Here is a 25,059-nt window from a genome sequence, read left to right on the forward strand (position 1 = left end):
TGTCATATATTAAAGGTAACACAAAGGACAAAATATTTCTACTGTCTTATTTCTATCTAGCTTCTAGAAAGAGATAGATGCCTGTAACACTCAGGGAATGCTCTGATGAGCTATGGTGGTAGCAGATACTGGATACAGATTAAATTTTAAAGGTTTACAATGTGTGTGTGTGTGGTTTTTTTGTTTGTCTTTTTGTTATTTAGCCAGCAACAGTTAAAGAATCTTCAAGCAGCTTTGGGCAGTAGACTGGAAGAATCTTTATGCATAATCAATGAAAAAGTACCTTTTAATGACACAAGTACGTATTGCCTTGGTCTGGGTTTCTTGTTTAATTTTTGGGTATCCATCTGGAGGAGGTAGTCCTTATGAATTAAAGTGCATTAGTTGTAGGAAATGTTGGATGTCTGAACAGACACCTGGAGGTAATTGTAATAAGTATTCATGATACTAGTCATCACCTTGTTTAGTGATCTTAAAATATCAGCTTTTTATGTTTATATATCTCAAATTAAAATGAAAACTTCTGAAGGCTTTTGAGTAATGTGCCTCTTGTCTTGCTCAGCGTTGACAGAATATTGCAAAAGATGAAGGAACACTGTAAATTGACTGGTTTCTCCACAAAGATTTCTTTAGTTAATCATCTCAAAGAGTATTATTTTTGGCCGGGTATATTCAAGAGTTACAGTAAGTTAAGATGGGGATAAACTAGTAGGTGCAGAAATGTTGACTCACTCAACTGCCATAGCATAATGTTTTTGCTTGTGTAGAAGACACTGCAAATAGTGGACAGATCTTTAGTGATAGAAAGAAAGTTGGGAAATGTTTGCTATGGATTCTAAATGTCTTGCTGTAGGCTCTGTAGTTGTTTTTAAGTGTAACTAGCAGCTGGCTTCAGTTTCAGTAACAAACAAATGGCTTGTTGACTGCTAAGCATGGTTTCAAGAGTAGAAAGATAAGGAAATACTTCAGAAAGCTTTTTCTGTTATGGGTAGGATTTGGTAATTTTGGACAGTGGGTTTTTTTTTGTGAATACAACTACCTCTTCCCATGTGTTACTTGCCACATGTGAATGATTACAGAAGGAGTAAGAAGCTGTAAATTTATTTTTTGTGCAAGTTTTAAACTAAAATTGTTATTTAATTTAATTAAGGATGGATGTGATCCCCTTTAAACCTATAAGACTTTGCAAGCTGTTCTCTAGGTACAAATATCCCTCTACCTCTTTAAAATTTGTTTCTGCTTGTAATTGAATAATCATTTTAGTTGCTCTGTGACTGGAACAGAATGCTGAAATATGTAGAGAGTACATATTCTAAATTATCGACAAATCAAGTACATACGGGAGCTTTTTTTAAAATGTGCAAACCATTAAAAAATACATTCATCTTATTTGGCAGTCCCTGCAATGTATTTTAAACTTGAAGATCATCTCGAGTTCTTTAAGGGTTTTAAGATTTTCGCTCTTATTAATGAATGCTGTTCTTCTGGGCAAGAGGATTCTGCTCTTACCTATCAAATTCAGAGTGTTCAGATGGTTAAATTTGATTTACAAATCGGAAGCAATTATGGAAGTGCTTTGTCTCCACCTAGTCACAGTAACAGTTCTTAAGTGAGGGTGTTTGGCCCTGCTTTATTGAAGCTTACTTACATGAACTGTAATATTTCCACAATTAAATTTAATATTAAAAAAAATCGCTATTTACCAATAAGTGTCTCTTAAGAAAAGCTATTTCCTAAGTGCATATAAGTAACTTTTTTTGTCCTGTAGGATCGAATCGATACAATGCTCTGAATGTACCGTTACACAACAGAAGATATCAGGTAAGCTCTTTCTATGGCTTCATATGTAAAGATACAACTTTCCACATAAAAACTGCATAAAAACAATCATTTTAGTGACCTGAAGTGGCACAAGATGGGCTATATTACTGCTATCCTGATAGTCTAAGGGAATTTCTGTCCACAGAACCTCTGCGCTTTTCAAAGGTAGTCTATAGTGTTCCTGCGGTGAGGAGGCAAGTTGTCTGCTCACCTCACTTTACGAGAGCTACTCAAAAAGGTTTAATATTTGTCTCTTATTAAAGCTGTATGAACTATCCCTTTTACTGTGCCAATCTGCAGTACGTTAGAATTTTAAAGTTGGTTAAATCTGCTTTAGTTTAGAGGTCTTAAGCTTCTCATTGAAAAAAGGTAGGTTTTGGTATCTTAAATTCCTTTTCTCTCAAACTGAGCTTCCTCAGTCACATCATTTGAGCCCCAAAGAATGTTTGCCTTTGTAAACTGCACATTGGTGTGTATGCTAGGGTACCATTTCAGTTAATATTACTTGTCACTAGTCATCCTTTTAAGGAACAGATCGTGTAACTCTGAGAACTCTGCATGGTTCACTTACATTTTTATGGGATACTGCTTGCCAGAACACCTCTTACTTGCAGCCAAATCACCCTTATTAATTTAAATACTATTTAAAAAAAAGAAAACGTTTCTGTTCATTACTGTAATTTTGACAGCTTCCTTGGGAATGTGATTTACTCAATATTCAAAACTGAGCGTTAGTTTTCTGTGAATAGCTAAATATATTAAGGCCTTTTACAGCAGGAAATTGGATACCTTGATGCAGTCAATATTTTCCTGTTTTTCTGCCACTGAGGATGGGCACCACAGCACTCAGTGTTTTCTCTTTGTATGATATGTCTCAAACCTTCAAGTTAGTGCGTTCAGATGCCACTGTAGAAAGATTTCAAGTAGCCGCTTTCTCCTTTCTTCAGAAGCGCCTATAAAGAGACCTTGTTCCTAATAAGCCTGCTGTGAGATCTGCTCTCCAGTTTTGTGATGGAAGTAGCCTTGCATCAGCTAAAAAAAAAATCTGAATAACTGTGTGGAGAGTTTCTCCCTTTGCTATTTTCTCCTAGCACTATGTCAGCCAGCCTCATGCTTCAAGATGTGCTGTCTTGAAAATGTTCCAGGACAGATTTTTATGACTAGCTTTGGCAGTGGAGGTAAAATGCTAGTGTATTAGCACAGGCTGCAGAGTCAAGGACAGCAAAACAGTAATATTCTCTGTTTTCCTTGCAAAGCTAATTAACACACACAAACTGAGTATAATGACTGCATTAATTACCACCATCCCTGACCCATAATCAAGATTCACTTGATTTAACATTGAAACATTAGGAATACATTGCTGAAGGATAAGTCATTCTTGGCTGAAATGTCACTTTAACCTTATTCTCTCCTCCATAAATTACAACAGAGTGTGGTTTTCTTCTCTGTTGCCTTTAGTTTTTCAGAATGTTCAATTTTGGATTAATTTATTGGATATCTTCTTACTGCACTAGTGCCACAGAACAGCTTTATTCATGAGCAGCAGCTCAGTTCTGCCCTGGTGGGAGAATAAGAATTGAGTGTTACTGGTTAGAGAAGCAGACACCTTTTTATTCTGGGGAAAAAACCTCATTGGTTTTTAGTAATAAAGGTTAGGTTTCCTTGCAACCAGATGTTACAGATTTCTCACACTGCCACACTGAAAGAACTGAGCTGTTGTCAGCAATTAGTCTACTGGTCTGTAGAACTCCTCATTTCAAAGATGTTTTTTGTAATTGTACTAACTTCTTAAGTGTTCTTGTGGCCTGTAGTTTGAGAAATGCAGCAAAGGCAAAGCATCACCTGCTGTATGAAATAAAAATGTACTTTATCATAGAAAAAATTACCTTCTGTGTGACATTGTATTTTATTCATAAACTGCAAAAATGAAGTTAAAGATAATTGCTGCTATGTATCTTAGGCTGAACTAGTAACAAGAAATAAATGTCAGCAATTTTTTAATTCCAACCATAGAATTTTTTTCATATTTAAATAGGCCCATGTCAAATATGATAATTTTTTAACTGTCTTTACAGCTGAAGTTGCGAGACCTTGCTGGCCAGGCACTAGCTTTCGTTCAAGAACTTGTAACAGCTCTTTTGAACTTCCATACATACACTGAGCAGAAGGTACAGATCTTTCCCATTGATTCTGCAACAGACACTATATCGCCGTTAAATCAGAAGGTAAAGCTTACGGATTTCACCTAAGACTATATTCAATTATGTAGACTTTCATGAGTGAATAATCTTAGTCATGCAAACTTCTACCTCCTTTCCTGGAATGCTGTGTGTTCCTGAGAGGCAGCTTCTCCTGCATGACATGTCTTCTCTATTGGGTGAATTCTCTGAATGTGGGCAAAGGTGTAGCTGCAGAGAATTCTTTTCCCCCGTGCTTCTGCTACCAGATCAATATGATAATAAAATCAAGGCTTTGCTTTTTAAGTGCTAAATTAAAGTGCAGTTGTCAAAAGTTCATCTGACTTTATTTTAAAATACACAAATACTGCACTGATAAATGCTTGTCATATTTAATGCACTGGGGCATGGGAGATGTTGAGACAGGTCTTGTGTTTAAGGTGTTAAACTATAATGTGAAATAAACTGGATGTAAAGTAGGCTTATGAAGGAAAGAAATTGGACTCTCTTCACTCATCAGACACCAACTTTTTAATCTGATTTTTTGGGCTATTTGTATAGAGACCTTTCCTGTAACTGTTCTGAAGCTTCAGGTCTGTAAAGCATGTTGAAATTATTACGAGAAACCTGGCATGTCTCTTGCTGTGCAACTCCGTGAGAAGACTTTTCTGAGAGTGTTATTCAGAGCTGTTAAGCTGCATCTTTTGACTTTCTATGCCATGAAGCATGGGGAAGAGCTTTATGCTCAAGGATTTGTGTGGGGATGCATATATGGATGCTTTGGAATAAAATTGCTTTAACAGCAGGGTTGACTTCATGGTGCAAGTGGACCTATGTGCATTTAAGTTGCTGGATGGTGGTGTTTTCTGATTTAGACTGTCGTTGCAATTTAATAGTTTGTAGGGCTCAGACTTAAGCTACAGAAATGGACATGATTTTCATGCATCAAATGGCTGTAGTGCCTGTAGTGGCAATGTTAACTGTCACAAAACTTTCCTGTTCTTGGGAAGACCTCCTTTGATCTCTTTGCAGGCAACAAATATGCTTGTGAAGGTGTTTATCCACTAGAGAAATCCCACTCTACTGACCTTCTCAGTTGTTTCAACTGTTTGAATCAAGAGTACACTTTTACAGAGATTCAACATAGATCTTAGTTTTTGAGTAACATTTTCTTGCTCCTGCCACCAAGCATACTCAAAATGGCACATCCCTCTTGTGAAAACTAAGTGGCTTTGTCATCTTCCCAATTCTTTAGAGCAGGAACTGTGTCTCCTTGTTCATGTGGCCCAGTGTGGTGATCGGATTCTACAGACACTATTGGGAATAAAGTCAGGTTTCTTAGACATCACTTCTCATGCATTTTTTTCTTCGTGTCCTAGTTACCATGTCTTTGCTTTTGAGCAGAGAAATGCTTTCACGCAGCTGAAACATGCAACTTAATCAGAACTGTAATTTGATTCTCCTTTTCTGATCACTGACTCTGATTAAGTAGTTCAGGCTTTGTTGTCATAATTGTTTCCTGTAGTCTGCCCCATTGTGTATTCATGAACTAATTGCCTCAGTGCACACTACCTCTCAGGGCTTTTGCCTGAGTTTCCAGCAGTAAAGCATCTTTTTCACTCACTGAAGCTGCTGTTGCTCCTGTATTTTTTATTAATTTATCTATTTGCTTGGCAAGCATTCTCAGTGTGATCTTTGTTCCTCCACTGCAGGGTTTAAAAACCTCCCCTTAATGTGGTAGAGAAAGTGAGACAAGTGTCAGGTAGTGGCTTAGCACACTTGCACTGATTTGTTTTTCCCCAACTCCAGGTCTTGTTGGTGGTTTTGAGCTATTTTCCCCACCAAACACTCAGTGTAGATGTGGACAATTCCCTTCCAGGTTCAAGTATTCCTTTTTTCTTTAAGTATTGGATTGCTGGGTTCTGCTGGGTCTTCAGCATTGTGCCAGATAACTCCAGCCCTCTCTCTTGCAACACAAGTCAAGAGCATTCTGCATGTGTTGTATCTTCCCCCTTAGATTTAGGAATTTTCCCTAATTCCATCCAGATTTGTGCGTGCATGAATGAGAACTTGGCATTTCTCTTCTTGTTAACACTGTGTTACTGCACTGTAATAATACAAGAAATAATTAAAATTTCTTATACACTATTTGCCTGAGATCTTTAGCTACCATTGTGGTATAAATAATTAAACGTGAAGGTATCTTTCTCTGGGGTAAAATAAAAACCAAGATCACTTTTGACTACCTGTGTCAATCTGTGGAAAAAGTTTTTGTAATACTGTGGTATCACAATTGAAAGCAGACGGTACTGGTGGGTTTTGATTGTCTGTAATAGCAGACACCTTTGCTCTCAGGTGTACTTTTTTTGAAGGCAAAATTAGCCATAGAACTAACTTAAGCAGTTTTTAGCAAAGCCAGGCAGTTTTGTGAGGCCAAAGTTTCATAACTGCCCAAACCTGTCATAGTTGTTGAAAGTAGTAATTCTTCCTTTGATTCGTTGCTGCTCCATCCTTTGCATTGGCACAAGCATGCTCTGAGGCATGTTGAAAACTGGAAGATAGAGAAACTGGAGACAGATATAGACTAAAATGTCTCTCTTGCTCTCAGTTTTAACTTGGCTTAGTTCTTCAATACTTTGCACAGCAAAATATTGTGCTGCTGCACAGGACAAGGGCTGAGAGGTAGACAGCTGGGAGGAAGGTTATTCTGGTGGCTTAGTGGTGCGCGGGTCTAGCCTTAATTTGGTAAGAGTTGAACAAGGAATGCAAAAATGTTTAAACTGAAGATGCAGGGGTTTGGTGTGCTGTGCATGGCAGTGCCATGAGATAGGGTGCTGTGGCAAAGCCCTAGGCAGGGTTTTGTCTGGACTTCCATTGTAGTCTTTGCTATTATTTCTCACTTTCCCTCAAGGTGTGTGTTGCTGTGTCTTGTAGAAGAGGTTGCTGTACATAATTTGACTCTGTTATATCTTATTATTGACATCCTGGGGTTCATTTGCTAAAGCAGGCTGTTCAGTTGTTAACTTACAACAGTTTGCAAGAGCCTTCAGCAAGCACCATTTAAAAATCTCTCTGTACTCAGTTCTCACAGTATCTTCATGAAAATGCTTCATATGTTCGCCCTCTGGAGGAAGGAATGCTTCACTTGTTTGAGAGTATTACAGAAGATACTGTGACAGTCCTGGTAAGATTTCTTATTTTTAGTATTGGAAAAAGATTTTTACAGGGCAAGAATACTTATTTGTTGGTTTTTTCTTCCAGGAAACAGCTGTGAAATTGAAAGCCTTCTCAGAACATTTAGCTTCATACTTACGCTTTTTAAGAAAGATTCTTCCGTATCAGTTAAAAAGGTACTTTTGATCTGACAAATCAAATTAAAGGGGCACTAAGTGGTGGATATGTAGCATTGTCAACATCTACAACTCAAATATTAAGTCAAGCCTTAAAGCACCCTGGCTTAAAAGGCAGAACTTTCTTCTTTGCTGGTTTTTGAGCATTTAGGTTATGCATATTTTTTTTCAGCTGGGCAGTAGACCTAATAACATGTATTTTAAAGCCTTTTCTTCCCTCTCACAGATGAGACTTCGATGAAAGCTGCACAATTTGTAATGTTTCTTAGTATTGTTCAATAGCACTTATACTATTCATGTATAATACATGGAAACTGTTAATTTCTTGAGCCTGTCTGCAGATTATTTATCATGCAGTAAATATAGCAATGTAGTAAAACTTGGCCAGATGCACATCCATTCTTCAGTGAGAGTCTCTGTTCCCAGTGGGTCAAAGGGAGGTGAATTATTAGTGCAAAGGACTGCTTAAAAAGAGATTTTTGGATTAAGGAAGAAGAAGAAGCTTGGTTTATGCCACCTTTGTACCTCCTCTTCTCCTCCTTAGGAAGCAAAAGATAAATTACATGTAGTAGAGGAAAGTGTCTTTAAACTGATGCAATCAATTGTAACTGAGGGCTTCTAAGAGTGGGGATAGTATATGCACACTGTGATTGTCATGTATTGCTAAATAACTCTGATACGTTAACCTTTCTAAAAGAAATTTGTAGTCTATTGTTGTTCTGGACTGGGATTTAGACAACAATTGTTATCTATTCCAAAACTCATTAATTTGTTGTTTAAGATAATTGCTCACTTTTTAAAAAAAAAAATTCATATATTCCTAGTTTGGAAGAAGAGTGTGAGTCTTCTCTTTGCACAGCTGCTTTAAGAGCTAGAAATATGGAGCTCCACAGAGACATGAAAAGGTTGACTGCAGTCTTTGAGAAGCTACACACATACGTTAGTCTTCTTGCGTTACCAAGTAAGTGCCAGTTTCGGCTCAGGTGGTTACATTGAGACTGGAAGGTACTTGGGTTTTTTTTTTTTTTTGGGCCAGCATTGGGGTTTTTTTGTTTGGTGTTTTGTTTTTTGTTTTTAAAACCATACACACGTAAAATCCCACTTCTATGATAGAGGAAACCAAGATGAATGCTACTTGGTGCAGTCTAAACTACAGGGCAGGTGAGTTCTGCAGTGTGCTCTGCCATACTGGAGCCTCTTTTATCCAGTCTGGGAGACTGAGCATGCTGGAGGGTGTTTCTTTAATGCTCCACACTCTTCCTTTTGGATAGACATAGGCATGGTGCAGGCCTGGAAATTACCAAGCAGTTATGTGTGCCACATCTTAGTCATAGTTAGCTGTAGAGGAGAAGAAATGACTGTAGGTTTTCATAGCACGATTGACAGTATGTCTTGTCATCTCTTAATCATGAAATTGTTAATAAGCTACATTTTATTTGTAATTATTACTTCCAGTTTCTCCTGTTCATAAAATTATTAAACTACAACTCTTATGGCAATGCCTAAATAAAATCAGATAAAACATCTGTGTGTATGTGAGTGGGGAAACGATCTCCAAATGCATAGTATAAATAATAAGAGGAAACAGCTATTGTATAGCTTCAAGTTATTTCAGTCTTCACTCTTTAGAAGGACCCAGGTGGTTCTTCCTACAGCAGGGAGCATGTAAATTCTGCATGTGTAATTGCTTTTTGGGAGCAAAACAGTTCATATTTGTAAAATCTGAATGAAATTTAGGAAACCTGAAGTCTTTTACCTGCCTACTCTGACGAAATTTGGTATATACACATTTGATATTGAAGGGGAAATTTAAGTAAATTAATTTGTTATGATTCTCGTACTCCATGCAAACGTTTCTAGTAGGTGGAAATCAGATTATTTTTACAGGTAGCTTTTCATTTGAGGTTGAATCTCAGTGTTGGTGTTTTTCCTTTCTACGTGGTACTTTTAGGTACAAAACCAGAAGGACTGCTAAGAACAAATTACAATGTGGTGTTTACAAATATTGCTGCAAGTCTTCATGGATTTCATGACATTTTAAAAGGTGAGAGTACAGGAATATTGTTATGTTTCAGCTCTGCTTCTTCTGTTTAACATAGCACACGTACTCTTCTCTGAAACAGTGTTGAATGTGCAATATGTGATAAATCTGGTTGGGTTTGCATTTACAAACTAAGAAAATAAACTAAACCTACTAACTACTTGTTTTGAACATGCATGCATGTTTTTCACTCCTCTGTTCTATTAGCTTTGTTATTCTGAGTTGCTGGAATATTTAATTGTGGTGCTCTAGATCTTTCTGAACAGTGTCACTTTACTTTCTGAACTTCATTGTTCTAGTGGAACTAGCACACAGAATAGAATGCCATTAAATGTATGTATTTTCCCCTGCTTACGTACCGTTGAACTGATACCTGCCTTCAAAGTGCAATTTTTCCTTACTGGTTGGTTGATTACTATTTTTAACATGAATGTATAACCAAAGCTTACAAAGAAATCTGCATTCTTCTTGAAACTTAACTTCCTCCTTGAAAATAGCTTACCTTCCTGTTATCAGAAGAATGTGGATGTGTTACATTATCAGTGAAGTGATGTTTGGTTAAAACTCTGGTTTTAAAACACTGATATTTCTGTGTATCCTAGAATTTTTGCACCATGTAGCTGTTCCCAGGGAGAAAATAATCTATATAGATGAATTGTTTTATTATGAGTCAGCTCTTTAAATGTTAAGCTTTTATGGATTTAAGCCAAATATGGATATTTTCATTTCTTTTAGTATTTAAGCTGAGAAGTTTTGTAAATGACTTCCAAAAAAATTTGTGGGATTTTTCTTGTTTTTTTTTTTTAATCTCTGAAGACTGTTAATTTTGCCTGAAAGAATTTTAGAATATAGGAAGCAGCGTTCTGAACTTCTGGTAGTCTTTTAGATTTGCTCTGGTAGGATTAAATATCCTTCCCTTATAAATCATATAAGCTTAAGACTCAGATATTGAATATGACTGAAAATTCTACTTTTAAGTGTCCTGATGTAAACATACGGAAATGGAAAGTATACTTGTGAAATGAAGTGCTAGTTCAGTGTGAAGATCTAAGAGTATCTGGACTAAACTTTTATACAACTTGCTTAAAGAGGAGGAAAAGCATTCAAAGCCTGAGGTCATAAACTGAATTTGAAAATGGTTGCTGAAATAGACAAAAATTGTAATTTGACATAAATGTGGTTTTTTTACAGATATTGCCAAGCACTACAGTCAAAAAGCTACTTTAGAACAAGACGTTCCAACTGCCACACAGAAACTCATAACTACAAATGACTGTATTTTGTCCTCTGTTGTGGCTTTAACAAATGGAGTGGGCAAGGTAATGGATATTTTTGTTTCAATATAAGGCCCTAACTTGTGCAGGTGTTTTCAAAAAAATATTAGTTGAATGATTTGGAAAATCTAGGTGTGCCTCTGATATTGATAATGTATAGTATCAGGTTTGTTCTAAGGTATTTTCAGGCTACAAGATAACAATAACTGAATGGGTGATGAAAGGAGATACTGTGGAGAGGATGCATTGTGTTAATAAGGTCAAAGTTATGTGGAAGAGCCTGTAGGTTGTTTGAATTTCTTGTTGTGAAGTCCAGTTTCACTAAATACTTGTCTTTCTCTTGAAAGAGTAATTGATCTCATGAATCTTTCTGGTCAATTTAAGTTGAAAAGTGATTTTTCTTGATGTATCTAGATTGCCTCGTTCTTTAGCAACAACTTGGATCACTTTACTGCTTCATTGAGCTATGGCCCTAAAGGAGGAACAGAGTTCATCAACCCTGTCTCAGCTGAGTGTATGCTGCAGTACAAGAAAAAGGCGGTTGCCTACATGAAGTCTTTGAAGAAGGTTTGTTCAGCTAGCATGCTTGCACAGAGAAAGCACAGTTCTGTTGATAGCTGGCTATGCCAAAGAGCATACAAACTAAGGATTTTCCCTGTTTGGAATGGATGAGATTCTCTGAGAATCTTTGGCTGAGGAGATGGAACCCTTAGAGCAATAATGCTATTGAAAAATTTAGAGAGCATAGTTGCTCTCACGACTGAGGGTATGTGCCAATTCTGTTGTTACCCATTTCCACTAATTATTTCTGTGCCAAGACTCCAAGGAGAAGAGTGTAGCTGCTTATTTAAATTTCCTCCCATGTTCATCAGGAATATGGAGTGAATGACATCATGTTATTATATGTGCATTCACTGGTAGACAGTGGAGAGCAACAAAAGAAAAGCATCTGAAAAGCAGGTATGCTGGAGAAAATGTGCTGAACCAAAGGTCTAAACACTCTCCCTGTTGTCTCCATGAAAATTAAGTGATGATGTGCTTAACAGTTGTCATTCAGTCGCTTTACTGTAGTGTCTGTAAAGTGAGCCTTAAGGTGCATTTGGTCATTAAGAAACACCTGGAATTTTCTGAGGACTTTTTAATCAGGTATGCATTGTGGTGTGGGTTTTTTTGTGAGCTCAAACCATTTTTTTCTACTGGCTGGTAAACACTTGGAAGATGTTTTTCTTCCCTTTACTAAAGTAAGGAGGGCAATAAGAAAATAATTGTAGAATACATGTTCTGATTTACTGTGAAACATGTTTCTCTTATCTTTCTGCAGCCTTGTGCAGAGTCAGTGCCTTATGAAGAGGCTTTGGCCAATCGCAGAGTTCTTCTGAGTTCCACAGAAAGTAGAGAAGGTCTTGCACAACAGGTATTCTGGTATAAATTTTACTCCCGTATATGAGAGTGTATTTTATAAAGTAGCATCAAATAGTCTTCACATATTTATGTCTGTGGTCATTTGTACATATATATACATATACTTAAGCTTGAAATTAGACTGTAGATGTTGTCTTTGTAGAGTTTTGAAAGTAAAACTTATCCTCGTCAGGCTGGATTATCCGAGACTTGTTCTTCTGTACCTGCAGAATGTACATGTAGTTATAAGAGACAGGATTATGCCATTGATGTCTTCATTTATAAATACAAGAAGTCGGGTAATCTTTAATAATTCAAGAAATACAAAATAAAGACAAGAATAAGGCATACTGAGAGATTAATTTATAGTGTTACATACTGTTTTGAGTGCTTTTTTTGGACTATGCAGGATTTATTAGCACTGACTAAGAACAGTGATTTTTCTTTTCAGTTAGAGTCTATTAATAGATTACAGTTTATCATTCTTGCAGTGTGCATATATATTTTTTTTTTCTGAAAAGTGAGGCAGAGGGAGGTTAAATGGTATTCTAAAGGCCTATACAGGGTGCCCATCTCCTCATACGAATGAGACTAACTGATTAATACTAAAACTTCTTTATTAGCTTGAATGCTGAGACTGTGCTTGAGTCACTGTCATTGAACTTGTACAGAAGAAAAATACTTTAGTGGTGGGTTTTTTTAGTGGCCAATGTTCAAAGTGTATTAGTAGGAATGAGAGGAGTTTCAGTAGAAAAGTGTGGAGTGATGTGATATCTACTGTTCCATCACTGATTTGCTTGTCTGGACAAGTGGGTTCTTTGTCTGTATGAGGTAGGGCAGCTGGGAGGGGAGAGATTGTTTGCCTTTTTAGAATAGAACAAGACACATCTTTCAAGTTTCATAAAATTCTTCCTTGCTTTGATTTTTCACTTCATATGATGTTGGCACTTCTATGAGCTGTAACTTTGTGATGCATGTTTCTGACTAATTAAATACCATGGTAATTTTTGACACATGACCACAGTTAAGTATACTGCTCAAATCAGTAGTTGTTTACCTGCTGCATTTTACATTAGCTCACTTATGTAATGGTTTAAAATAATACTACCTTCAGGCATTTCCTGTGTGTGACTTTTTCCCCTTGTGTTCAATAACCTGGACTGTAAATTTTGCCTCCTAAAGGTCCAGCAGAGCTTGGAGAAAATTGCAAAACTTGAACAAGAAAAAGAACACTGGATGCTAGAGGCCCAGCTAGCTAAAATAAAGCTAGAGAAAGAAAACCAAAAACTGAAGAACTCTCTTAGTGGACATTTAACTGAAAGTATACAAGAGTGTTCTGCTTTGACAAATGCAGCTGAACAAAAGAAGGAAACCACAGAGAAGAGTCCAAGGGAACCTATTAAAAGTACTAGTCTTGTAAGTGACCTTTTTCCTTCAATAGAGAAAAATCCCCTCTCTTTAGTAGCAGTACTGTTTGATCAGTGGAACACTAATAATGAACGCTTTTTGACTATGTTGAAATGCATTCACACTTGGGCTCCTTGCATTTGCAAAGCCACTTGCTAATACTTTATGCAGAGTTTGGAACTTGGCTTTTGAGACTTTGGTATCTTTGGTATCATGGAGACATTTTCGTAGTTCTGTACTTGTATGACTGAGGGAGAAATAATAGATGCTTAACTTCTAGATTTTTCTGACTCTATATCAGGAAGCCTTGCAAGTGGTATATATCCCAGGTTGGCTCCGAGTTTCCAGTACTTTTTTCATCTGTAGGTACGTTAAAGCAAAGGGAAGTAAGTAATTTTAAATGGGTTGAAAGACTTACTACAAGTCAGTGTGGTACAACTTAATTTTAACTGGAAGAAGCCATTCAAGTTTTCGGTGCTTTCTGGAGCACTGATTTTTACGTAACCTTCATAGGCGCATACAGCTTGGACTCATCCAAATATAATTGTTATGACGTGTTCTGTCCTTGCTCTTCTGTGTCGAGTAAATGTCTTTCCTGTTTATTGCTAGTGTTTAAAAGAGGTGGGCCTTTCCTCTGAATTACCACTTCCGAAGTGGTATTAACAGAGGTGTCATCTTGTAAGAAAGAAATAGTCTACTTAGCTAAGCACTTGATAGAGTTCTTCCTTTTTTTTCCTCCTTACTTCCCTGTTCCAGGATAAAAATGACCTGTGGATTGTTCTGAAATCCCAAATTTTGAAGTAAACTAGCATCTTAAGTTTTTGATCCTATATTTGATCCATTAGCAGTCTGAGGAGAATAAGCATTGTGGCTAGAAGAAGCCAGTGTAACTTACAGGTCAACATAGCGTATAAGTATTTCCCATAAACCTAAATCTCTAATCCTGCTGATGTCAGAGAAAAGCCCTTTTGACTCTATGAAGACATTCTTCCATGAGACTGGTTATTTGCATACTCCCCTTTGATAGAGTTCTGTCAGTGCTCCATTTACTTGTCAACTGGAAAGAAAGGAATTGTAGTGGTTTTGACCCCTGGCTAACAGCAAAGTCCCACACAGCTCACCCTCCCCACTCCCAGGGATGGGGGAGAGAAATAAATGGGTAAAGGGAAAAGAGACTTGTGCATTGAGATCACAATAACTTTATAACTATTCTACAATAAAATTGAAAATAATAATGATAATAGTAATATATACAAATATACAAATGAGTGATACACAGTGGAACTGCTCACCACCCAATGACCAAGGCTCAGCATGTTCCCTGCTAATGATCCTGGACCAGAGACAGTCCCAAAACTGCAGTCCTGGAAAATATAAGAGCCCGAGAGACCACAGTGACCCAGAGAGAGAGAGAGCTGATGCTGAGAGAGACCACTTCCGGACAGAGCCTCATCTATATACTGGGCATGCCGTGCATGATATGGAATAGACCCTTGGCCAATTTGGGTCTCAGTCCTAAACCTAAGGTTGAATCCTAGGCTAGGAACTGGGGCTGTGCTCCCTCCCAACTTCTCCTGCCCTTGCAGACACGGGCAGCAACTATAAACATCGGTATGTTATCAGCCGCCTTCTCAGCACAAACCCAAAATATAGCCTCACACTAGCTACTGTGAAGAAGGTTTAACTCTGTCCCAGCTGAAACCAGCAGAGGAATTAGAAGGTACTCAAGAAATCGAAGATGGGTTTCCTTGCTCTCGAACATGAAAAGTGATGTTTCAGTGTACTAATATACCTCTGAATTAGTTTCATGTAATCAAGCAGTTGCATAATCGTACAAGCTACCTGCATCTTGTTGCTTTTATTGCTTTTTCCCTGTGTACATCGTAAGGCAAAGGATATTAAATATTTGGAGAGTTGCTGTCAGCTTTAATTATGTTCAGATAATTCATGTGTATTATTGCCCTTGCTTATGTTACAGGTGGAAATGCTTACATTTGGTTTTAGTGTTAACTGTTGCAAGATTTTTTTAAAATTAGAGTCCTTCTGTGACTGAAGCAGAGATGACTTGCAGCTATGGTATCTATTTTTTGCAGTTCTCACTTAAACATATTTTCTTCCTTGTTCTAGATTGGAATGTTGACAACAACTATTGATAATGAAAAGGTAATCTGTTTTAAACATTATCAATGGACATCTGGTAAATACTTCAATTCTGATTCTGTTATACTTATTCCAATGGTCTAATTACCAAGAATACTGTAGTATAATGGCACGAGTCACCCTATATGGTCAAGTTTCTGAAATCCACGTATTTTCTTCTTCTGTTTAGTTAACCGTTATCTTTTATTCATGTAAGCAGTTTGGAGCAGTGTGGGCTGTGGTCCAGGTCTGTTCCCTGTAAGTTGAGGGAAGCATTGTGCTTCAGTAACCCTAACTGCATTCCAAGCCTCAATTCTTAACTCCTGAGGAAGGGCTCAAGCTGCAGAAAAGTCACTGACTGCAGTGCATGGCATTTAACACTTGAGTACAGACTATCCCAAACCAGAGGTCACACTGAAAGAAACTTAGAACTAGCTGCCAGATTTAAGTGTTATTTCACACTGCTACAGCGTAACACTTGCCCCAGCAGGAATTTAGCAGAGTAAGATTCAGTGCTTTCCCTTCTCAGATATTGCAGGGAACTGATGTGTACTTTAGTTTACTCCTCCTTTTCTTCTGAAGGTGTGACAAAAGGGGGTGGGAGCCAAATAATAACTGTTACAAGTTCTTAACAGCTACTGCATAGTGCCGAACTTGAAGGTAATAACAAGCCATATGAAAGCTGCATCTAGTGGATTCCTCTCTAACTTACAGTAAACTGGCAAGTTTGGGTATTTTGGTTTTCTTGTTTTTTTTTTTTTAAAGTTCAAATGTCTAAACAAACTTCTGGAACATGCAACATAAAAAAACTAGTTCTGACAGTTGCAAGCCTCTGAAATTTAGTTATGCCAGGAATTTTTCCATGTTGGGAAAAGCCAGTAAATTTTTATGTAAGTGAAAGCAGTCTACTTCTGCAGTGGATTTTCATCTTCATAAAATCATAGAATGGTTAGAGCTGGAAAGGACCTCAAAGATCATCGAGTTCCAATCCCCCTGCCACAGGCAGGGACACCCTCGACCAGACCAGGCTGCTCTCAATATGTTAAATCAAGCTAACTTCTTACGTCCTCAATCAGCTCTTTGTCCTTTAAGAAAGTCTGACACTGAGAGTGACTATCAGTGTGACAAATTCCAGTGACCAGCTGTAATTTGTCTGTTGTGTTTGGGGAATTCAGTGCTTTTGGGTAGAGCAGCCAGGCCTTGGGAGATAAGAAGTCAAGTCAGTATAGAGGACAATGTTGTGGTTTAAGTATTCAGTCTATTAAACAGAAGTACCTGTCTGCTTAAATTTTTGCTTTGCCAGGCTCCAGATGTTGAGTCTCGTGAAGACCTGATAAAAAACCACTATATGGCAAGGATAGCAGAACTTACATCTCATCTGCAGCTGGCTGACAGCAAATCGGTACACTTTCACGCTGAGGTGAGCATGCAGGCAGTGTCTGTACTGAAAACAGTAAATCCCTTTTTCAGCTTTCCACAGGCAAATGTTATGACAGTGAGTTTAAATATATGGAACATAACGTTTCACAAAAATCTGTTCCTGGAATATGTTCTTTGGCTGTGGTATCACATGCATAAAAACAGATAGTGTAGAAAGACTTTTTTTTAATAAATCTTTTGGTAGCCTTCTCCTGAGTGTATTAAGAAGTACAATGTGTATCATGTATAGGTTTGTTCATATAAGCTGAAGTGGCTGGCTTTAGTTACCAAGCTAGTTTTGACTTCATCTTAAAGTGATGCTGACATCATTCAACAATATTTGAGTGAATCATGAAGTGATGAGAACAGCTCTCCTCTGAGAAATTGGTTCTTAGGCAGAAGTTATACTTCAAGAATTAACAAAACAGTTCAGTATCGATGATTTCCTGCTTTCATTTCAAATCATGAAGTAATTTTTCTTGGAAGTAGTGGTCATTTTGGTTTGTGTAATTAACTGATGTGGGATATACCAAAGCTCCAGGTTGACAGAGCAAATAGTCTTAAATATTTTTTTAATAGTAGATTAAAAAAGTATGGAGGAACCATCTTTCTCTGATATTTGGGCAATGTACAAAGTGAGTTGTTTGTTTTGCGTTTTACTTATGAAATATTTCCTAGCAATAAGGTGAAAAATAGGAGATTTAGAGGATTGGCAATATGGTAGTACTGTAAAATGAAACGAAAGTATCACCTTTGCATTTAATCTTGAAATCTAAGGATTACAGAAAGATAGAAACATCCAAAGCAATCAGTTAAAGATGACACAAGGCAATAGTCTGGAACTAACTCTTCTCCCTTCTGTCCTGTTCTGATTGACAGTGTCGAGCACTTGTCAAAAGACTGTCTTTAGCAGAGAAGTCCAAGGAATCGCTCACAGAAGAGTTGAAACTAGCTAGTCAAAACATCAGTAGGTTACAGGCAAGTAAAATGTTACATGATGTAATAGATCTGTTTCATAATTGTGTGTAAGGGGAAGTTGGAGGAGAGGAATTAAGACCATTGAGCATGGTCATGTCTTTACTAGGTCCTTAGTTATGAGATGTAAAAACTCTAACGGTACGTAGAGAAAAGATGTTAAATAATGCACTTCAAATCCAGGGTATAAAGTTGAAGTGGAACACGCTTGCAAGGAAAAGGTTGTAGTAGCCAAACCTGTGTTTTATCACATTTGATCTCAAGGCTTTTTATGAAAATGTTGTCCTGTGTATGTCCTGCCCCTTTGTCCTTCCTTTCCACACAGCTCAGAAAGGAGCCAATAGTAAAATAGAGTATATATAAATCTTCAGTGCTTAAATGTCTTTGTTTTCTTCATATTTAGTTCATATCTTTAGTGCTCACCTATCTGACATGGTGAGTACCTAAAATGCTCCCTACAGGCAGTGAATATAATGATATACACTTAAAAGAATTTCTCATAAATGCAAAGTGCTCTTTTGATTTGTTCCTTTAACAAGTTCCACAATCAATATCCAGCTCAGCATGAGGTGTTCATCTCTAATTGCATATTAAACTTCTGAAGAAAAGATAGCAGGCATACTATTTGTATGTTTAGTAGCCTGCGTAATATTGAATCATAGAATTTTTTAGGTGGAAGGGGTCCTCTGAAGGTAATGTGGTCCCCTCCTTTGGTCAGAGCAGAGAGAGTTCAGATCAAGCTGTTGAATTGGGAGTTTCCTGTACAGCCATGCTGGCCTTCTGCCACAATTGCTCAGCTTCCTGAGCATTGGGCTGTTCTTTGCTCTGTCCCCAATCATTCAGTTTTCCTGCTCCCCTTTGACTTCTAGGGCAGTTTTACCTGGGATATTGCCAAGCAGATCTTGAAAAAGCCAAAATCTACTCTTCTTAAATCTAAGGTTGCTGTAATTCTGCTATTCATCTTGCTTGCTTTTCCTTCAAGACATAAAATTCCACTAACTCGTGGTTGCTGCAGCCAAGGCCACAATTGGCTTTCACATCCCTGACTAGCTTTCCTTGTTTGTGCGTAACAGCTCCAGCAGAGAGCCTCTCTTTGGCCTGTTGAACACTGCTATCAAGAAGTTCTTTACCACGCTCAGGAGAACTTCTGAATTGCTTGTGTTCCACCTTGTGCCCTTCCAGGAGATGTCAGAGTGGTTAAAATCTCTCATGAGGAGCAGGGTCTGAGGTTGAGAGACTTTTGTCTGATTGTAGCAGCTGCCTGCCATATCACCCTCATTGTTCTCCTTTGATCCCTACCTATGAGATCTTAAAAGTCTTCATACCACTCCTTCACATAGAGCATGATTTCTGCCCTTCTGTCCTGTCCTTCCTAAAGTGTCTGCATACCTTTGTTGCTGTGTTGTAGTCATGGAGTTTCTTTCAGCAAATTATTTCAATGGTTTAGCTTAATTGTCCACGTTCAGCATCAAAAGTATGGTGTACTAACTGGAGGTAGAAGTGGGCTACTTTGCCAGTTGTCCCTAATACTGAGCAAAGGCTTCTGGTTCCTTTTTTTCCCTTAGGATGAATTGATGACAACCAAGAGAAGTTATGAGGATCAGTTAAGCATGATGAGTGACCATCTCTGCAGTATGAATGAAACCTTAACTAAGCAAAGGGAAGAAATTGATACGCTGAAGATGACTAGTAAGGTAAGTTGCCAGGTGTTGACATTAGACGCTGGCTGCGGTTTGGAGGTCTGTGGGTTACATTTGGCATTATTCCTGCAGTACTACCCTTTAACACAGCAGTTCACAAGCTGTAGTTCTTATTCTTGGCCAGTTAGAAAGAAAACTCCAAACCTAGTTCTGCACATTTCAGTGAAGAAAAAATTATTGCAAAACATCCATGTGTGAAAGAAGAAACACTTAATCTCACTGCTTCAAATGAGGCTTTCCAAGTGTGCCCTCTGATAGGTGATCAGCACCTTTTTTTTTTTGTTGTTGCTTATAGCTGGTGAAAATAGAACTATTGGCAAATCCATGTAGTGATACTGGGTGCTTATGATTAACTTCTTGGTAACAGTGTCCTTCCTGCGCGCCTCTCTCGGTTGCAGCATACTCTGTTCTTGGCAACTATTTTTTTTTTCTCCATCTTATTTCCATATCCTAGCTTTTCTGTCTCTCATATGTAGGAATGAAAAATTTGCCACTTAAATTTTTATGTAAACTTAAAACGCACAAGTAAGGAGTCTATCCATTTACCAGAAAGAAGTTTTTGACTTATCTTAATGATGAAAAACACAGATTTCTGCTGATCTGAGCAGTCAGTGCTTAAACCATGGTATACCTTATTCTGACAGTGGAAAACAGATCCTGTGAAGGCCTTTACCCTTCACTAGTCTGGCTGTGAAACTAGTAAGCCAGCATTGGCCTCCTTAATTGTGGAATGCATGCAAGCAGATTTCACTGAAGGGTTAAAAAAAAAAAAATCAATCCATGTTTTGGTTAAAGGTCCCATGACAGCGATGATTTTTTTTTTTTTTTTTTTTTAGAATAGACTCTTCCTCTCATGTACAGAGCTGTTTTTCTTCAGAGGTCCGAGTGTTTTGACTTGGCATTGCAATCTTTAAAACTACTTTTGGTGTATAAGCTCTTGTGTTTTTAGAGGGAAGCTCTTGGCTGCATACTGACCATAGCACTTCACGTTTTTATGAAATGCTCTCTGGAATTTTTCACTTGTTGTACTTCTAAGACTTGAAGTGTTACTCTGTAAGGAGGGAGCTCAGAGTCTCACAGCAGTAGACATGGATTTTCAAATGCTACCAAATGTAGAAAGCGATTTGGTTGAAATCAAAATGATGCAGCTAAAGCCATTATCATTTGGAGAGAGTTGTTGGTTAGACAAAAACCAAATGTTATCTCAAGGAATTAGGAAAACAAGAGAATTGCCTGCAAGTAACTGTTGCACAAAAGTTTACTTTAAGCTACACGTTTGCTTTGTGCAATTGTTGCAAGTGAAGTGTGAGTTGGTTAGCTGTAGAACAAATTATTTTCTAAACTAGGAATGTTCTGCATAGACCAAGTTCAAGTTAAATATGTTTTGGAACAAGATGATAGAGTGGGGGATTGATGTTTAACTTGAGACAATTATCGTATCAGGTTTATGTTTGAAATACCACTTCAGGGTGAATTATTCAACTTGCCTGTACTGCCCTTACAATACCAGTGGTGTTAATACAATTGAGTGTCTTGGGACAGAAGTCAAATGTGTCTTTTCCACAGGTTTAAACTGAAGTAAGATACTGTTGTGCTTGCTGGAAGTATCTGGTACTTTGTTATGCCTGTAAAGATAGAGGGATTTTCGGAGCAAGCCATTACAGGCCTCCATTATTAACTGTTTATTTTCAGCTTGACTTCTTTGTTTGCTGTAGACATAAGTTAAGAGATGTGAGGTTTTATATGATGTCTGTATAGATTTTCATATCTGAATTATATGTTCTTTTCACTTGTTTCTTTTTGCAGGGAAATTCTAAAAAGAACAAAAATCGATAGCTTACAGATAATCAACTCTTTGGAAGCTGCTGCTGCACGGGATGCAGATCGTGAACATTCATTGTGCAATTCCTGTTTTTTACCGGAAGCAGAGGTGGTATTGGGTCTAGTGAAAACTAATTTGGTGCTGTAAATGGCTTTAAAATATTTAGAACTTGTAACAGATAAAACAGAACTTAATGTTGTCTCTAAACCAGGAAATACACTCTGTGGATAATTTATATAGTAATTACCTTCAGTTTTTACTGTGCACTTTTTAAAACCAGGTTTTAATTTCATGTAGTAACTTCAGATTTTGTATATTTTCAAATATGGTTATACGTTAAGAAATTTGGATCAGTGCAGTAGTTGCCTATTTTTGAGTTATACGTTAAATTGTCAACATGTGTTACATTCCTTGCTAATAACAGTTTAAAAATTAATTTTGAGACTTTTTTGGGCCATGTAAGCTGTGCAGTTACTGTAAATGTATTCTTCCTGTTCTCAGCCCTTTTGAATTAATTGGAATTGTGGCTTGAAATGATTTCTATAAATTCACACAAGTAAATGGGATCATTATTTTGTTTTAGACTGCAGTAGTAGAAACTTTTGCTGCTTGTATTTGACACTCTGGATTTTGAAGTAAGGAGCACAAATAGCTGAATTGGGATACTTCTATGAAATTGCTTTAAGCCTGCCCTTAGGCATTTTGTTTACACATTTATGTACATATATTGCTTGAAATAGCTGTTTAAAGCTAGAAGAAATGGTGATTGTTATTTGCCCCATAAGAGTGAAGCAATATATGTGTGTAGAATAGATCAGCTTACTGTGCTCTCTAATAGTAAAGAAGAATTTGAAATTTGTAGAAAATTTAAACACTGAATTTTTGCAAAAAGTCTTCATGGAATTAAGTCCTGATGGATTCACGGGGAAGGGGATGCACATGGCTTTTCCTGGGTTTTGGGAAGTTTGTGAACTTTAAGCCTCTCCAAAGATTTTTTTTTTTTAAGTGAAGTTTACTACCATGAGTTTTCACAGCATTGATTTTTCTAATTTTTTTTAAACAGATGTTGTGCTGCTCCACACTTTACACTGATCTTCTGTTCCATATTCTGCATTATGGCACTTACTTGTCCCATGAGGGTTTACTCTGATAACAGCTGTGTTGATATGGATTATTAGTATGTAATAAAAAAACCCCAAGCTGGTTTTGTGTGGTTGATTTTATTTTCTTTATTCTGGTTATACCCAGGTTGCACGATGTGGTGTTGTGTGAGTTGTTAACAGCTAGTCTCGGTGAGGTGAGCTTAAGTAATGAAACCAGTCTAGTTACTCTTAGTGCTTCTCTTTGCTGGAGCCAGGCTGCGTTTCCGTAGTGCGCAGAGTACACCGAGTCCACGCTGGCTTTTCTCACCTTCTCAGCTGCTGAAAGGCAAACAAGCATCTGACCTGTGTTGATCGCAGCTGCAGAACTGCTGTGACACAGCTTTTCCTTCCAGTGACAAAACGGAGGTGGTCATGAAACTGGAGAGGAGATGGGGAGAGCCTGCATGGCTTCTTACTAGTATTGTGCTGAATTAAAAACTACATGGTGGTGCTGAAGGGCGCGGAGCAGTGTTTACTTTCTCTCTAACCATTTTATTGAAGCAGATACAACTTAAACTGTTTCTGTTAGGGTTGGAAGCTAACTGCTTTCTTCCAATTCATCTGAAGCTGCCTTTTCTGAGGATTTACATCTTGCAGTGAAGGTACTAATTCAGTTATCTTCTTTTAATTCTCTGAATCAAATTTCTGAACTTCTTATTGGTGCTACTTCTCATAGGTGGCTGCAATCAGAAAAAGATTTTGCTTAATGCCATTTTGAAAAGCCTAAGTAAAAATATAAAAGAAGATGAAGTGTTTAAAAAGTGCATAAAAAAAGTTAAATATGTCTTTTATCTCAAGCTGTTTTTACAACAGGGTATACCCCCAACATCAAAACTGATTAATATAGAAGGTATAGGCACTTGGGTACAATTCCAGTGTTAGCTTATCAGCATTTTCTCCTTCTAGTATCTATTTAGAGATGTATTTGGGTGTCCCCCTCACCAATCAGCAGTAAACATGCACAGGAAGAGAAGTTTGATCACTCAAGCTGTGTTCAGTTTTTCAAGGAAATATTTTCAAGTAAGTTCCAGACAATTGTAAACTATTAATAAAAGACAAAACAAATAGAACAATAGAACAGAACAAAAGTAGAATCTTGGGGGGAAAAAAAACCCAACAGTATTTTGTAGTAATGCTGTGACGGGCCATAATATATTCCATTTAACTCAGTGCTGTTAGAGCCTGTAACAAGTGGAAATGCCCACCTAGCTTGGGCTTACCCACTAACCAGGTGGTTCTGACTCAGTTTCTGAATATCTCGAATGCTCTTAAATATCTAAATTGTTACTGAACAGTGCTGTGCTATTAAAAAGCTGAAATGTCTCTTCAACATTGCAGTGAGGAATTCATCTTGGAGACAAAGTCTTCCAGAAGTGTGAATTTCACCTACTTTGTCTATATGAAAGGCTCTGTGCAGATTATTATGGAATGCACAGAATTTAGGCAAAGAAATTGTACTAACACTGGCATTCATGTTCATAAATTAACAGTGTGGCTCCTCGACTTCCTAGTTGATTAATCAGGAAACTGACAAACTGTTGTAAATTAGGAAGATTTTTGGAACAATGCAGTGTAAAACCAGGGTGAAAGAGAAATACTAATGCTAGTTAACTTTTTTTTAATGGACAGTTCACTATACCACCCAAGTTTTTAAATTATTTCTAGAATGTTTTAAAGGGGTACTTAATTTCTTCAGCATGCATGAATAATCTCTCATAAGTGGCTAATTAGATAACAGTGCTATTTCCTATTAATGGTTTTAATTTAATAAAATTATTTCTGAGGTTTCTTTTAAACCTATGCTCACACTTTAAAATACTTTAAAATGTTTAGTTATCCTAGCTTCTGAAAAATACATCCCCAGAAACTGTTTCCTATAATCAAGAATTAATTTAACTTCAAGATATAAGTTATTTATTGCCTTGGTTGAGCACTGTGAATGCTTTTTTTTTTTTTTTTTTAATGTAAATCCAAGGGTATATTAAACTTTGGAGAACCATCAGGCCCTGTAAACTGGGCAAACCTGTTGTTTAAGCAGTGTGTGTGGAAGGTAACTGGAGAGCACGATCCAAAAAGAGGTCATAATGAAAAGCAAGCTTAGTGCAATAAAAAAATGGTAATTGCTACCAGCGGTCTGATTGCTTCCTCCCACAAAGGCGGGATGCCGCTCCATTAAGAATGCTTGCTCTGTCTTATTCTGTGTTTTCTGCTTCTGTTCCTACTTGCGGTATTTCTCACCAGTGAATTAAAACCACGTTTGCCCTGATTCCCCCGTATTTATTTTAATAATCAGAGAGTTAGAAACTTGCCTTACCCACAGAAGTTAGTTTGGAAGGCTTCGATTTGTGCTTGAACAGTCCCGTATTGAAAATCTTTGCACAGACGGTG

At 37.4% G+C, this 25,059-nt stretch overlaps 1 protein-coding gene across 1 annotated transcript; it reads left to right on the plus strand.

Annotated features, from left to right (window-relative positions):
- Positions 1–203: 203 nt before the first annotated feature.
- PPP1R21 (protein phosphatase 1, regulatory subunit 21) lies at positions 204–21,838 on the plus strand (the record flags this gene model as incomplete). Its single annotated transcript, XM_010073807.1, has 16 exons — positions 204–298; positions 1,769–1,821; positions 3,900–4,049; positions 7,084–7,185; positions 7,263–7,351; positions 8,176–8,312; positions 9,303–9,395; positions 10,584–10,711; positions 11,081–11,233; positions 11,988–12,080; positions 13,250–13,483; positions 15,602–15,637; positions 16,917–17,033; positions 17,912–18,010; positions 19,573–19,701; positions 21,514–21,838. Coding segments are annotated over 16 exons (1,738 nt in total), but the record flags the coding sequence as incomplete, so codon positions are not given.
- Positions 21,839–25,059: the final 3,221 nt, after the last annotated feature.

This window comes from Pterocles gutturalis, unplaced genomic scaffold (assembly GCF_000699245.1).
Source record: "Pterocles gutturalis isolate BGI_N339 unplaced genomic scaffold, ASM69924v1 scaffold42562, whole genome shotgun sequence".
NCBI lineage: Eukaryota > Metazoa > Chordata > Aves > Pterocliformes > Pteroclidae > Pterocles > Pterocles gutturalis.